Below are 14669 nucleotides of genomic sequence, written 5' to 3'. Positions count from 1 at the left end.
GATTAATACGTTAATCTATTTTGAATTTATACAGTGTAATTGAGAAAATGAAAAGTGCAATCTGTGTTCAATCACAAGGTAATAAAGTGCATTGTATTTGGGGTACCATGATGAAGTGCTGACTGGAATTTAACAGAATACTATTCTTGGGCCTTGGTCTTTCAGGGCATCAGACCTGAAACTGTAAAGAAAGGATGGCATTTACTGAGACAAGTCTTGGCCTGGGTATTATCACTAAAATATTTTCCTTTGATTCTCACCACAACCCCATGAGCAAGTTACCAGTATCCCTATTTTTATACATGAGCCACCAGATTTACAGTGGAAAACACCTTGCCCAATGTAGTAGTGAGTAGTGAGAGCCCAGGTCTGTCCTAATGCAAAGCCCATGCTTCCCCCCACAAAAGAGCTAAGGAAGAACAGAGAAAGCATCAAGGATCAAGTACAACAAGATCCAGAGACACACGTGGGCATCTGACAGGAGAAGCTGCTTAAGGTGAAGAAGTCACAACAGCACAAAGTGACAGCCACCCCTGCTACAAGCCTAATGGCTGTCAACTGCAGGTGTCATCCCTGACCACCACACAAATGGGAAGAGGTTACTGGGGACCTCCAGTCTAGTTTCCCATCCTATCAATCCTCTCACAAAGCCCAACAGAGTCAACTGAACAGAAGTGGGCTTAAATCCCAGATCTGCAAACTAGGAGACGTTTTTTCTCTACCTATTGATTAGTTTTTCCTTTATCATTACAGGCGTACCTCAGAGATATTGCGGGTTCAGTTCCAGACCACCACAACAAATCAAATAGCCTAATAAAGTGAGTCACACAAATTTTTTGGTTTCCCATACATATAAAATTTACATTTACACTATACTATAGTCTATTAAGTGCGCAATAGCATGATACAGAATACAGTACAGGATATTATTGTAGAGAATGTCTAGTACTAATTTTTTTTTTTAATTATTTATTTATTTATTTTATTTATGGCTGTGTTGGGTCTTCGTTTCTGTGCGAGGGCTTTCTCTAGTTGTGGCAAGCGGGGGCCACTCTTCATCGCGGTGCGCGGGCCTCTCACTATCGCGGCCTCTCTTGTTGTGGAGTGCAGGCTCCAGACGCGCAGGCTCAGTAATTGTGGCTCACGGGCCTAATTGCTCCGTGGCATGTGGGATCCTCCCAGACCAGGGCTCGAACCCGCGTCCCCTGCATTGGCAGGCAGACTCTCAACCACTGCGCCACCAGGGAAGCCCTCTAGTACTAATTTTTAACTGAAGAATGTTTTATTTCTTGTAGCACAAATGAAGTTTACTTGTAATATCTATAGTAAACACATCTGGGCCATGCTTTGTTTTACCTCTAATAAAATTAAAAAGCATAGATCATTCTTTAAAAGAGAATTTAATGTCATCAGCAAGGAAAAAGGAATTTTTTGGTTTTGTATGTGTGCAATTTGATTCTGCATTTCCTTTAAAAAAAATAAAGCAGCTATTAGGGCAATTACAAAAGTCTTTACTTAAACAAATCACTTTGGTTAAAACAAAGGAGAAATATTTAAAGCTTATTTTATATCTATAATATCAAATATTAAACAGTTACTATATATTGAATATTAAACCATCAGAATATTACCAAAAAAAGTTTTAAAGACATTAGGAAGTGCTGGTGTTAAAATGTTAAGGGAGAAAAAAGAACAAAACAAAACACAACACTTTAAAAGCATACCTGTTCACCAGTAAAATTGTGTAAGGAGGACATATTTTTCCCATCATAAATATAAACCTGTGTAGGAAAAACAAAAGCATATGAAATAGAGTAAAATATAAAACAACCCAGATATTTTTAGAAAACACCTTTTAACTTTCCTACCATTCCCAAAGTCCTCGCTGCTCTTGGAACTCCTGAAACAAAGTCTGAAAAGAAAAAACTTAATTACTCATTTTTAAGGCCAGTATTGGCAACTGCAGGAATAAGTGGTTATATCAGAAAGCTTTAAGTGTTATTTCAGTAGACAATGAGTAAGAGATTTAAAAAACTTGGTACTCCATAATAAATGACCCCAGCATTTTTTAACCACAAAATCAAATCTTTATGAAACATGGAAAGATTCTTGAGAGCCTCAAATAAATACATGTGTGCCCTCGAGGTATGCACAGTCTTGTGAAAGAGAAGAGACAAGAGAAAAGGGCTTAAGAATGAAGAAAAGCTAAACATACAGTAAGGAAAGATAATTCAGAGCAAAGTGAAACAGGGTAGAGGTGGCAGTGGCACAGAAATGTGACCAAAATCAGGTAGAGTCTAGGATCCCCAGATTGAGCTCTGAAGATAACAGACAGAGAGAGGATGGGGTAACAGCCTTACTGACAGAGCTCGGAAGGTTACAAATTACGGGCCTGAAGAAAGAAGAAACTATTAAACTATGCCTCTCCAAGAGAACTGGATCTGCTGAAATCAAGAAGGAAGGAGCTGACGAAATAACCGAAGTGCTGGGGGCTGGAAAGGAGCAGACAAGAGGTCACCGAGGCCCTCAGCCCCCTTGGCTGCTAGAGAAAGTTTACCAGAGACCAAGCTCAATTTCAAAACTCTTTAATTGCCGAAATTTTTCTATGCCACTTGTTTCAAATGCTTAGTCTAATTTTTTTAAAGAGGATTAAATATAGTTCAAGTGCGTCATACCATCTATGCCATCACCGTTGAAATCTCCGACGGCCACTGAGTAACCTAAAGGGGAACCAAAGGTAAGACACCATCAGGGCAGGACTGGTTATCTTCAGCGTACTTGCTGACTAAGCTTTCCTGGAAAATATCTTCAAGTAATTTCCTTTAATTATATAATATTTTGTCCTCTAGGAGTAATAGATTCATATGTGTGTGATAAATGTATCTCAAAGAAAATAATGGAGTTAAATACTTAAATAGTATATCTCTGTTAGAAATATAAACCTGTTTTATCAACTTTGCAAAGGAGTCAGCTAAAAACAGGGTAAGTTTGCATTCATCATAAAGAAGCAACAAATAACAGGTTTTCTCAACCAGCAAAATATTAGTTCTGTCATGTATATTTGGTTTAATGAATATGAGAAAGTTAAAGAGAGAGAACAAAAGTTAATAAATCCTAAACCAAAACTGTAGTTTAACATAGTGAATAAAAGTTCAGGAGTCAGACTGCCTGGGCTGGAATCTCAGAAAAAGCAAGTTACAAGTGAGGGGCTTTAGGCAAATTATTTTGCCTCTCTGTGCCTGTTTCTTTATCTATAAAATGGGAGTAAAACAGTAGTACACTTTCATAGACCTGTTGTGAGGATTAAATGAGTTAATACAAGTAAGCACTTAGAACAATGCCCAGAATGGACCAAGCATATCTTAAAGGTTATCTATTATTATTATCATTGTGTTAATAACCATGCTCTTAAATTTCAGTTGCTGACATACAATATAACCTAAGTACTCATAACAAATACGTTCCTTATATTTTAAGAAAATCTTCATCTATTTCACATAAAAGATTTTCCTAGTGAAAGCAGCATATGTAAATACAGGACAAATCCACCACAACACCAGAAAATGAATCCATATTTTGATTTTACCTACCCAAATAACTGTCATCAAAAATAGCTTGTGCGGTCCGAGTTGCTAACTGGTTATTATACTGGATGCTATAAACTTTGGGGTCATATTTAGATACAATTTCTGCTACTTGATCTGAAATGAGCTGACCTGAAATAAATATATAAAATAAATTATAATTTGAAATGTGTGGACCTGAAAAAAATATATAAAATAAATGACAAGTTTCTAATGGGAACATTATGACGCAGATGATGGATAGCACCTGCATGAAAGAAAATAGATTAGATACGTCTTTCTAATTATTAGCCTTAAATAACTTCTTTATAATACTAAATCTGAAATTTGATTATTTTTTAAGTCACAATTATTTCTATTCAAGCTAGTACTTAAAATTAGTCTCTGCTAAAAAACAAAAATTTAAAACTGCAGAATTTGTTTTAATTCACTAAAAAAAAATCAATGTTAAATAAATGGGATCATAAAATCAAGGATTGTTTCCAAACCAAATTTCAAATTAGAACTTGAAAAATCTACTGAAATAATTACTTTTACCTTCATAATAATTTGTTAAACTGATTTTTTTAACAAGTTATTTGGACACTTTTATGAAAGCAGCCTGAATGAGTGAGTTCACTTTTCTTCCCAACCTTAAGTTATTAAGTACACAAGAAATCCAGACAACTACATAAAAATCGACTGCCTCCCTGCCCCAAGAAAGGTTGTTTGATTTATCAAATGCCACCTCCATAACATATGAAAAGTAATCTCATTTCTGCTATTTCAGAAAGAAAATCATAATAGCTAAAGATATTAATCTTGTTCCAATTTTTCCAGTCACATAAGCTGAGTTTGTAGGGCAGAAACACTTTCTGTCTGGGTCACTACTTTACCCTCTGTGCCTAAACAGTACCTAACACATAGGAGGGATTCATTAAATATTTCTTGAATCAAAGAACACAGGAAAATTTACCATGTCTTTGGAATAAAACACCATTATCATTTTCCCTATTCTTACAGAGACAATTCTGAGATCTATGGAAAAATTCATCCTAATATCTTACCTATTCACAGTGAAACGTGCTGATTTTAATCTTATTAAAACAAAATATTCTCCGCCCAGTCACTGAGTTTTCAGTTACATATTATATACCATTTATAATAAATCTCTAGTGAACATAATATTAATAGTATCTGTGCTAATTTATAATAAACAGGAATGCATACATTGTGCATACTCAAGGTATTAAAAGAACAAGTCATTTAAACATGTTCACAGCTGTGTCTCTTAAAAAGGCAGAGTTAACAAGGAGTCCTGACTGAGAATCACAAAATCTATCTTTGGTTCCCTCACATGCTCGTCAGATACTTCCCTTCCTTCCACTGAATGACATACCTAGCAGTAAAGGAGAAAAATAAATCCATGTTTTATAGCTAACTAGAAAGCATTAATATCTGTTTTCTTACGCAGAATCAGAACTGCTATTTTAATTTTTACCGTAAAACTGTAAAACTCAAGTATAATTTTCCTAAATCATTTCATTTTCCAATAGAGGTACAATTCATAAAAATTCATATTTTCAGTTTTAGTATGTTTCTCATACTGATCCTCTTTGCCTGATTTTTCTTTTTCTCCTTTGCCATCCCTTCCAATTTTTCACTTATTCCCATTTCTCATTCCTTCTTATTTTCCTTCCATCCTGTTTTCCTTCAGCAAATCTCTTTCTTTAGTTTCCCTTTCTATAAAGCAAAAGCACGGGTTTTCCTACAAGGAAGCAAGTAAAGAAAGCAGAGTGCAGAATACAGAAGTAAAATTCAGAATCAGAAAGTACTTGCAAATCAATATAGTCATAGATTTTCCAGTTCTTCCAAATATTGACAATGCTTGAATAACAGAATCTGGTAAACGGCACTTTTTAGCAGAAAATAAACATGTGACTATATTGACTAAATAAATGTGTCTCTAATGATAAATGAATCATAAACTAAGAAAATAAGCAGATATAGTTACCTATTTTCAAACTGTCAGCAAATAATGATCTGTTATACATTTGTTCAAATCGTAATTTTATTAGTCCTCCGAAAATGACTAAAGAATGTAGTGTTTTATCTTTACATCAATCGTCAATGCCAGTTTAATATATTCTTTTGAAACTTAGTAAGATCCTCTATTTTAAAAACTCTCCAAACACAAAGAAATCATTCTTGATGTCAGTGATTAATGAGAAAATAACCATCTAAATATTTTAATGTACAAATTCAAAATAAGTTTAAAACCATGAGCTTTTGGAAGGCCACAATTTACCTATTACAAATCAGTTCCACACACTTCCTAATGCTTAATTACATCATTTCCTCTAAAGTACAGAGATGAAAAAGTACATATCATAAATAAAAATAAATTATTTTAAATTATTTTATAAATTTACTTTATAATTTACTTTTAAAATATTCAGTTTATTTTCTACTAGGAATATATATATAATATATATTATATATTATGTTATATATTTATATATTTTACATACACCTTATATGATGTTATAGTCCTTTTTAAAAAAATTGTATACAGATAGTGATTATACATTTAAATTTTATTTTTCCATTTCTTTGTTTAAAACAATTTGAAAAGTCTCATAGGCACATGATAAGCCAGATGAGTCTGAAACACAGTCATTATTGGGTAATTTTTAAAAGATTAACCTACCTTGCCAATAAAAGCTACCAGGACCACCAAGAAGTACTCTGTCAGCCTAGATTAAATCAAACAAAAAGATACATATTTTAAAACAGGTAGCTTTAAAAATGGAGAGCAATGTAATAAACATAAAAGCTACATATACAAGTATATATGTATATATGACATATATATGCAAATATATGCATATATTAAACATGTATATATTAAAGCAAACAAAATCATAAGTTCTAAACTCATCTAATTCAGTAATTTTCACTATACTTTTTCTAAAACACAATACAATAAATATCAAAAAGGAAACTTATAATATATTCCCTTAATATGTGAAAATATACAAACATATATATACATATAAATTCGTAGATCTTGGCTGCTTCACACACTTGGTATGAAGTGCCACCAGCAAAGGATTATTGGTTACAGTAAGAAAAAAAGTCACTCCTTAATTCTGTATATTACATTTGTGACTACATAGGCAAATTTCCTTTCTAATAATCATTAAAAATTTTTCAGCTAAAAAAAAAAAAAAAAAAAAATTTTCAGCTAAAGGAAAAATTTTAGTGTCTTGCATATCTAAACAAGAGTGAGGTTAGAGGGTAAATTTTTCAGGGTATATTATATATACAAATTATACTTGACTAGCATTTCTTACATCTGTAACAAATTATAAGTATCTAATTCAAGGTAGTTAGTGTTTGAACATAATATTTTTAAAATTTCCTCTTGCTGGAGGTAAGAGAAAATTTTTCTCTCTCTAAATGGACATATAGCCTTTCAAGCTTTCAACAATCTCTGGCCATGGCTATGTAAAAGATATTTCTAAGTTGTCTGCTTTAAAATGACACCATTTTTCAGAAATGAGTTGAAGAAAGCAAACAGTTAATATAGCAATGACTGTTCATACTATGGGAATATTTCTGGGGTTATAGTTGTACTGGCACAAGTACAGAAAATAAGGACACTTTTTGCTTTAATACAACACCTATTTGAGAACACATCATATGAGTTGAAACCTAATATGCATTAATATACTTTACCTTTTTGTTTTGCTTCCTTAAATTTTAAATTATAAGTAATTATGAATAAGTTTTGAATTATGAATTTCAAATTGAGTGAATTAAAATCAATTACTTAATAAGCAGAGTCAACTATAATTATCAGTACCTAATCTCGAAAAAAAATTTTAATAGAGATAAAATACAAATTTAAAAAAAAAAGAAAATGCTTTATTAGTTTTTCTGAATCATGATTATAGTTTCTGTTGTTTTAATAAATTTAAGGCACTTCTGCTTTCATTTTCTAAGAAAGCCATATTAAGCTTTCTAAGGAAGCCCTACTTTTAACCAAGCAATGTATTTTTGAGACTTCTCTAGGAGTAATTAATAGTCTCAGTTTGATATTCAAAATGTTCATATATCCCACAAAAAAAAACCACACACACACAAAAGAAAATTACATAAAGAAAAGTACTTAAGAAAAATTTCCTTTGAAAATATAAATGGAATTCTTATTTTTAAAAAGTAGATTAAAAACTATCAATTTTAGAGAGCATATCAGCTTAGTTAAAAATACATAGAGTCCTGTATATGAGATTTCTTACAATAATTAAATTGCTTCAACTTTACTTGTTGCCTGTAGGCACATAATAGATGGCAAATAAGCATGTTTTTCAACTTTTATGTAACTAAACTCTGATTTTGTAAGAAAGCTCCCATTGCTAGCTTTTACAAAAACTCAATTTCAGTCAAAAATAGAAAGGTTTAATAGTCCATAAATTTATCCAACTGGAAATTCTAATATTAATATTAAGTCATAACAGCTATCTATCTTCTACTCAGGAGATTTTCTACTGTCTTCCATTCTATTTTTTTTTTTTTTTAATTTTATTTATTTATTTATTTATTTATTTATGGCTGTGCTGGGTCTTCGTTTCTGTGCGAGGGCTTTCTCTAGTTGCGGCAAGTGGGGACCACTCTTCATCGCGGTGCGCGGGCCTCTCACTATCGTGGCCTCTCCCGTTGTGGGGCACAGGCTCCAGACGCGCAGGCTCAGCAATTGTGGCTCACGGGCTTAGTCGCTCCGCGGCATGTGGGATCTTCCCAGACCAGGGCTCGAACCCGTGTCCCCTGCATTGGCAGGCAGATTCTCAACCACTGCGCCACCAGGGAAGCCCTTCCATTCCATTTTGATATCTATTTCAAATAAGCAATGTCTCCTAGGGAGAGAATAATATAAAGCAACGGATATCAAAATGCATGGGTCATTTTAATTAGCTGTTTTCATAAAACAGGTAACAGTTATAGAGAACCTGAAGTATTAACCAGTTAATTTTTAACCATGGCTTACATAATAAGGTAGATCTGAATCTCATTCAGTCTTAAATGAGAACTTACTTTAGTAAAATCAATGCTGAATCCTCCTTGACAAAATCCCTGTCCATCAGCATCAATATTTTCTAAAATAAAAAGATTGGAAATATACACAAACCCCAAAACAAACAACACAAAACATGAGAAAAATCTGATATCACTGTAACTGTAAGATAATGTACTAGTCTCTGAGAGTGTTCATTCACTCAGGCACTTAATGAGTTATTAACACATTCTAAAAAAGTTAGTATGCATGTTTATCAGCACCCATTAATCAGAAATGGCAACAGAGAGAGATGAAAGTACCTGGACCAGTCAGCAGGGGACAGAAAGATAACCTAAGATGGTGGATTTCAAACTTTTTATTTTTAACCACAACCCACAACAAGATTATAGTTTATATCATAGCCCACACAACCCAACATACACACATTATATTTCATTCCATTTTTTAATAATTACTGGTTATGACTCATACTTGGATTTCATAAAACAAAGATGAGTTGTAATCTATGAGTTAAAAACTCCAATCTGAAATTTCTATTTCTTACTATTATTCTCCTACAGTTGCTAGGTCTTCACTAAGTTATTATAAATACTTATAAGGAGATACCTACATTCCTGATACATACATTTCCTATACATACATTTACATCCAACAACAACAACAAACCTGAAAAAAAGTAGTTCAGAATTTTGGGAGATGGCCAGACCCTAATTTAATATTCTGCAACGAGCAAAATATGAAAACTACTCTCACAACACATTTAGAAAGTCAACTTTTTTAAACATGACACTTTTAAGTATTCTCCAAATGATAACAGACTCAATTGTTTTACTCCTTTATACTCAATTATTAAGTTGGCCAATAATAACTTACTCAATTATTAAAGTGGCCAATAATAATTAACTCTAATCATGAGTAATACTGTACCTATAAGGAACAGTGAGCCTGAAGACTCTTCCTTGTTTTATTTTGAGAATAATAAGTAACAATGAAAAACAGCTGCTTTTCAGTCATCAAGGAATTCTTGTAGTCAATGTCACAATATCTAAAGAATTTTGCTATAGTACTCCTGTATTTGCCACCCAAATACAGGAACCAAAAATATCTACTTTCAGTCATGAGGACAACTTGCAAGAAGTTTTGTCAAATACTCCCATCTAAAATTTTGAACCCATTTTAAAACCTGGGAACTGCCCCAAGATTACACACTTAATATCTAAATTTAGAATTTTTTTTAGAAAATAGCCTCAAGAGTATAATGCTACCCCAATGTAAATTTTTCTAACCAAGAGGCAATGGGAAAATGCAGGGCTGGGGCTTCCAGTGTCTAGTGAATCATACTAAGGAATTCTGCTCTGACCTCAAGTCAGCCGTTTATTTCCTTTATTCGAGTTGCATCTGGGGAACTATTTCAAGCTATTTATAAAGACATCCTTTTTGGATTATCATACTGTACAATTATCTACTTTATTTGGTTTCCCAGAACATCCAGCTAGAAACATGACCGTCCTTTAAAATTTTAACAGGTACCTATTAAACAGTGTGAATGTAAAGAATTTTATGTTGACTATAATCTATTTCAGTGAAGGCTTTTGTTTTTATTTCTATGGACAATTAATACTTCTGCTATTTGTTAAGCCTGACAATATTATAAATAATGTTATTGGTTATGATAGTAAGAGCAGCTAATGTTTATTAAGCCCTTACTGTGAGCCCAGTACCGTACTAAAGCATTTAAAATCTTTTAAAATCTATACAGCAATTCTATGAGAGATAGTATTATTAGTCACAATTTACATATAAGGAAACTGAGGCTCACAGAAATTAAGGAACTTGACTATGGTAAGCCACCTAGTAAATAAAAGAGCATGGATCTGAGGTGAGGAGTGTCTACACCACTAGGCGGCACTATCTCAAGCCAGCAGTGCATTTATAATTGCCTAAACAACCATCAAGGGGAAGAAAAAACAAACTAGAAATCACAACTGAGAAAAATCTATGTGCAAATAACATTATCATCAGAAAGTAGACAGAAAGAACAAAGACTCAGTCTGAGCATGGAGATGAAAGAGTATTTAAATCATTTGATTTGTGGTTCAGGCACTTTTAGAACAGAAAGACATTTAGCCTATTGTATAATGCCAAGAATGGTCATAGATACAGTAATGAGAAGCCAAAAGCAAACATAATCAGTAATAAGGTAAGTTTTTATAGAGCGTGACGTTCCATAAAAACAAAAGCATGAGGTGAATGGACCTAGAGTCTGTCATACAGAGTGAAGTAAGTCAGAAAGAGAAAAACAAATACCATATGCTAACACATATATATGGAATCTAAAAAAAAAAAAAAATTGGTTATGAAGAACCTAGGGGCAGGACAGGAATTAAGACACAGACGTAGAGAATGGACTTGAGGACACGGGGAGGGTTAAGGGTAAGCTGAGACGAAGTGAGAGAGTGGCATGGACTTATATATACTACCAAATGTAAAATAGATAGCTAGTGGGAAGCAGCTGCATAGCATAGGGAGATCATCTCAGTGCTTTGTGACCACCTAGAGGGATAGGGAGGGTGGGAGGGAGACGCAAGAGGGAGGAGATATGGGGATATATGTATATGTATAGCTGATTCACTTTGTTACAAAGCAGAAACTAACACACCATTGTAAAGCAATTATACTCCAATAAAGGTGTTAAAAAAAAAAAGCAAACAACAAACAAATGAACAACAAAACCCACAAACTACCACCACCAAAACAAGCAGTTATCAAGAAGTTGGCAATGTAGCCCTACAAAACTGGCAGCCTCGTGTAAAATCAGCCATTGGGTTACACAATTTATTGAAGTATGAAGAAGACATAAAATACTAAAATTGCATCTCTGAAGTCTTTTGCCTAAATCAGTGTTTTACCAGTGATGAATCACCCATGACTATAGATATACAGGTTGTTGGCAGAGTGCAAGAATATAACCCAAGTTCTGAGATTCCCACTCTTGAGTGTTCTTCTCTGGGCAGGTTGCCCCTTGTACTTTGGGCCTGCAGGTAGCTTAATACATCAAAGGTTGAGCCCTGAAGTACGTACAATGATCAAGAGATATCGAAAGCCAGCTTATTAGGAAGAAAGGCATTCACTTTGATTTTTTTAAGATTGTTCTCTCTGCTTTTTCTAATATTTGAGGTATTCCTATTGAGATCGGGGATCAGCAAACATCTTCTGTAAAGGGCCAGGTAATAAATGTTTTAGGCTTAGGGGCTATACAGTCTCTGTGGCAAGGACTCAACTCTCCCTTTATAGATAACATGAAAACAAATGGGTGTGGCTATGTCCCAATAAAACTTTATTTACAAAAACAGACTCACAAGCCAGTTTGCTGATCTGATTGGGATGTTAAATACTTCAGAAAATAAGGTTTAAATGTCTGTGCTTAAACCAAATAAGTGAAAGCATTATGAGCAGCTACATCACGCAGTCTTAATCCTTTAAATACATGTTAAGAAGAGAACTGGTCATTACTGAAGAGGCAAAATGATGAAAAATATTAGCTGAACATGGCAGTATATCCTCAAGGGATCATCATTAGAATGCTTGTTTTCAGAAGGGGTCTTGTCCTCTTACATCAGGAATTATCCAAACCTGCACTTGTGAAAGCAGTATTCTCTGTAGAAAAGTTGTGCTTAATACAGAGGAAATAGAAATGGAAAACATTTTCTATTGTTAGTAATACAGGGAAAAGATTCCTTTGGAATAAGACAGATCTGGGTTAAAATCCTCACTAGATCACTCACTACCATAAGATGTAGGAAAAAAATGACTTCAATTGTCTGGATCTCAGTTCCCTCATGTATCAGAAGAGAATAAAGGTGATTTTACAGGTGTGTCTATCACATAAACAATAGGTTACAAGCCTGGCACACAAGGGTTTGCTCATCCTTCAGAGCTATGAAATTATCTTCTCACCATAGGAACATTTTTGCAATACAGAAATTAAAAACACAAATTTAGTCCTCCCATTTTCCACATGCCACCAAAGACAACAGTACTATGACCAAAACACCAACAGAAGGTGGTGTAGTCAGACACTAAGGATAAAGCTGCCCACCTCCTCCGTTCTCGCAGGGTGTGCTTTCTGACCTACTCTAATAAACTGGTTATGGGTACGTATCATTCTTTTCATGTTTACCTCCCACTTACAACAAGTAGGGCCAAGGCAGTGGGCTAAGAAATAAGTGTTTAATAAAATCATTTGCAGTTTCTCAGAGGTTCAACTGCTTAGAATTTTGAAGACTAAATAGATCCTCTGGTGTCACAAGTTGCCTAATATGGAAAAAAAGTCTAGCAATAAGAGTCTTACATGTTGTACTTTTGTTATTAATTCTCTCTACTACACTACCTGGTGACCAGTGGAACAGAACAAGTAATGGCCTAAAAAGTGCTCCAGGTATAAACACCACACTGCATTTCAAGAAGCTATTTTTATGTTTCTGATATAAAGAGGATCTGGAGTGGTGGCCAATTCAACAATAGTGGAGAAGCAAAAGGACTGCAATCTCCAAGAAGGAAAAAGTATACAGAGTTTGGAAAAGCATAATCAGAATTACAAGTGCTCAAAATCATCTTTAGTCACAATATAAATTTCATTGGAAACTTCAAATAATATTAGAGAACAGGGTGAGATCTTTTAGATCAAGAGGAGTGAGCTTAGTCAACAGACTGACAAAGAGACTGATTAAAAGCAAGGAAATTCAGACTCCGACTCCTGAGCCCAATGTTTCACCTTCCTATAAAAACTCTAGCTCCTTATGACAATTTTTTTTTTTACTTTTAACATCATTACTAATATAGAGCTGCAGTTCTCACATTTTGGTATCCATCAGAATTACCTTGTACAGTCTGTTAAAAATGAAGGTAGCTAGGCCTGACCCAGACCTGCTGAATCAGAATCGTTAGCTGTGGGGTCTGCATCTCTGTTAGAGAAGCTCAAGGGAGCACCTTTTGACTAATAGTGACTAAAAATGCAGATTTCCAAAATCAAATATTAATTATTACTGACCAAGGGAGATGAAAACTAGTTCTTAGGGAGAAAGATAAGCCTGTTGACTGCATATTTGAAATTTCTTTACATTAATAAAATTGCCTTCATTTTGCTGTCATCAAACAGCACCGTATGTCTACAAATTTTAACACACATACACACACACACACCCACACACTTTTTTAACAGCCTAGGCTCCCCAACCCTCTTTGTAAAAGCTGGTCAACTTCCTATACATACTTGATCTGCATGGAGCGTACTCAACAGTTTTTGTACCATCCTGAAGAAAGCATGTTCCAACAGGCTCTCTCTCCTGTTTCATTTCAGTCCTCCAGTGGTACAGTGGGGCACAGGCCTGAAATCAAAGGGGGTAGTCCATGCATAAAAATTCTCTGAAAAAAATTAGTGTTTCGTATAATCTATACTACCTCAGATTACAATATCCCTTTATAAGCATTTCTAAAAATTAATCAACCTATCCTTTACCTTAAATTCCTTATCACAGTAGTGGATAAAGATTTTTAAAGTACTTTTCTCATATGCTTCTAAAGGCCATATTTGTAGTCTAGGTTTTTTTTTTTCAAAATAGCAAAATCATTATTTTGAGTAGCACCTTTCTTTATGACATTAGGCGCTAAACTGAAGGGCACAGACCAAATCAATATTTTAACTAAATAACACTATCATGTGTGTAGAATATATCCCTAAGTTATAAAGCAAATAATTTATCAAATAAGAAGAGGGTAAAAGAATTTGCAGTGCTTATTTTATTTACTTTCCAAATAAACTATGACCTTTTTGCTTTCAGAGTTATAGACTTCAACACCATGTAAAAGTGGTAGAATGCATGTTTTTTAACAGCACAGTAATCTACCAAAGTATAACAATTTAATTTGCTGGAAAAAATTCAATGACTTTTCTATAATATCCTTTGAAGCAAAACATTTTAATACAAACACTGCAGACAACACTGGGCTATTTTATATTTACCCTA

General features: G+C 33.9%; 1 protein-coding gene across 2 annotated transcripts in view; it reads right to left on the bottom strand.

The window, feature by feature from the left end:
- Positions 1–14669, bottom strand: part of ITGAV (integrin subunit alpha V) — a 90369-nt gene that overhangs the window by 37899 nt on the left and 37801 nt on the right. For both annotated transcript variants that reach the window (XM_028168587.2, XM_028168588.2), the window contains exons 4-10: positions 13916–14030; positions 8661–8722; positions 6274–6319; positions 3591–3716; positions 2676–2720; positions 1869–1912; positions 1725–1781 (exon numbers count right to left, since the gene is read on the bottom strand). In XM_028168587.2, the coding sequence (XP_028024388.2) occupies positions 1725–1781; positions 1869–1912; positions 2676–2720; positions 3591–3716; positions 6274–6319; positions 8661–8722; positions 13916–14030 (495 nt within the window). The remainder of the gene's footprint in view (positions 1–1724; positions 1782–1868; positions 1913–2675; positions 2721–3590; positions 3717–6273; positions 6320–8660; positions 8723–13915; positions 14031–14669) is intronic.

Source organism: Balaenoptera acutorostrata, chromosome 8, assembly GCF_949987535.1.
Source record: "Balaenoptera acutorostrata chromosome 8, mBalAcu1.1, whole genome shotgun sequence".
In the NCBI taxonomy this organism is placed as follows: Eukaryota; Metazoa; Chordata; class Mammalia; order Artiodactyla; family Balaenopteridae; genus Balaenoptera; species Balaenoptera acutorostrata.
The sequence above is the reverse complement of the archived record's forward strand: the minus strand, read 5'-3'. Positions and strand labels throughout refer to the sequence as shown.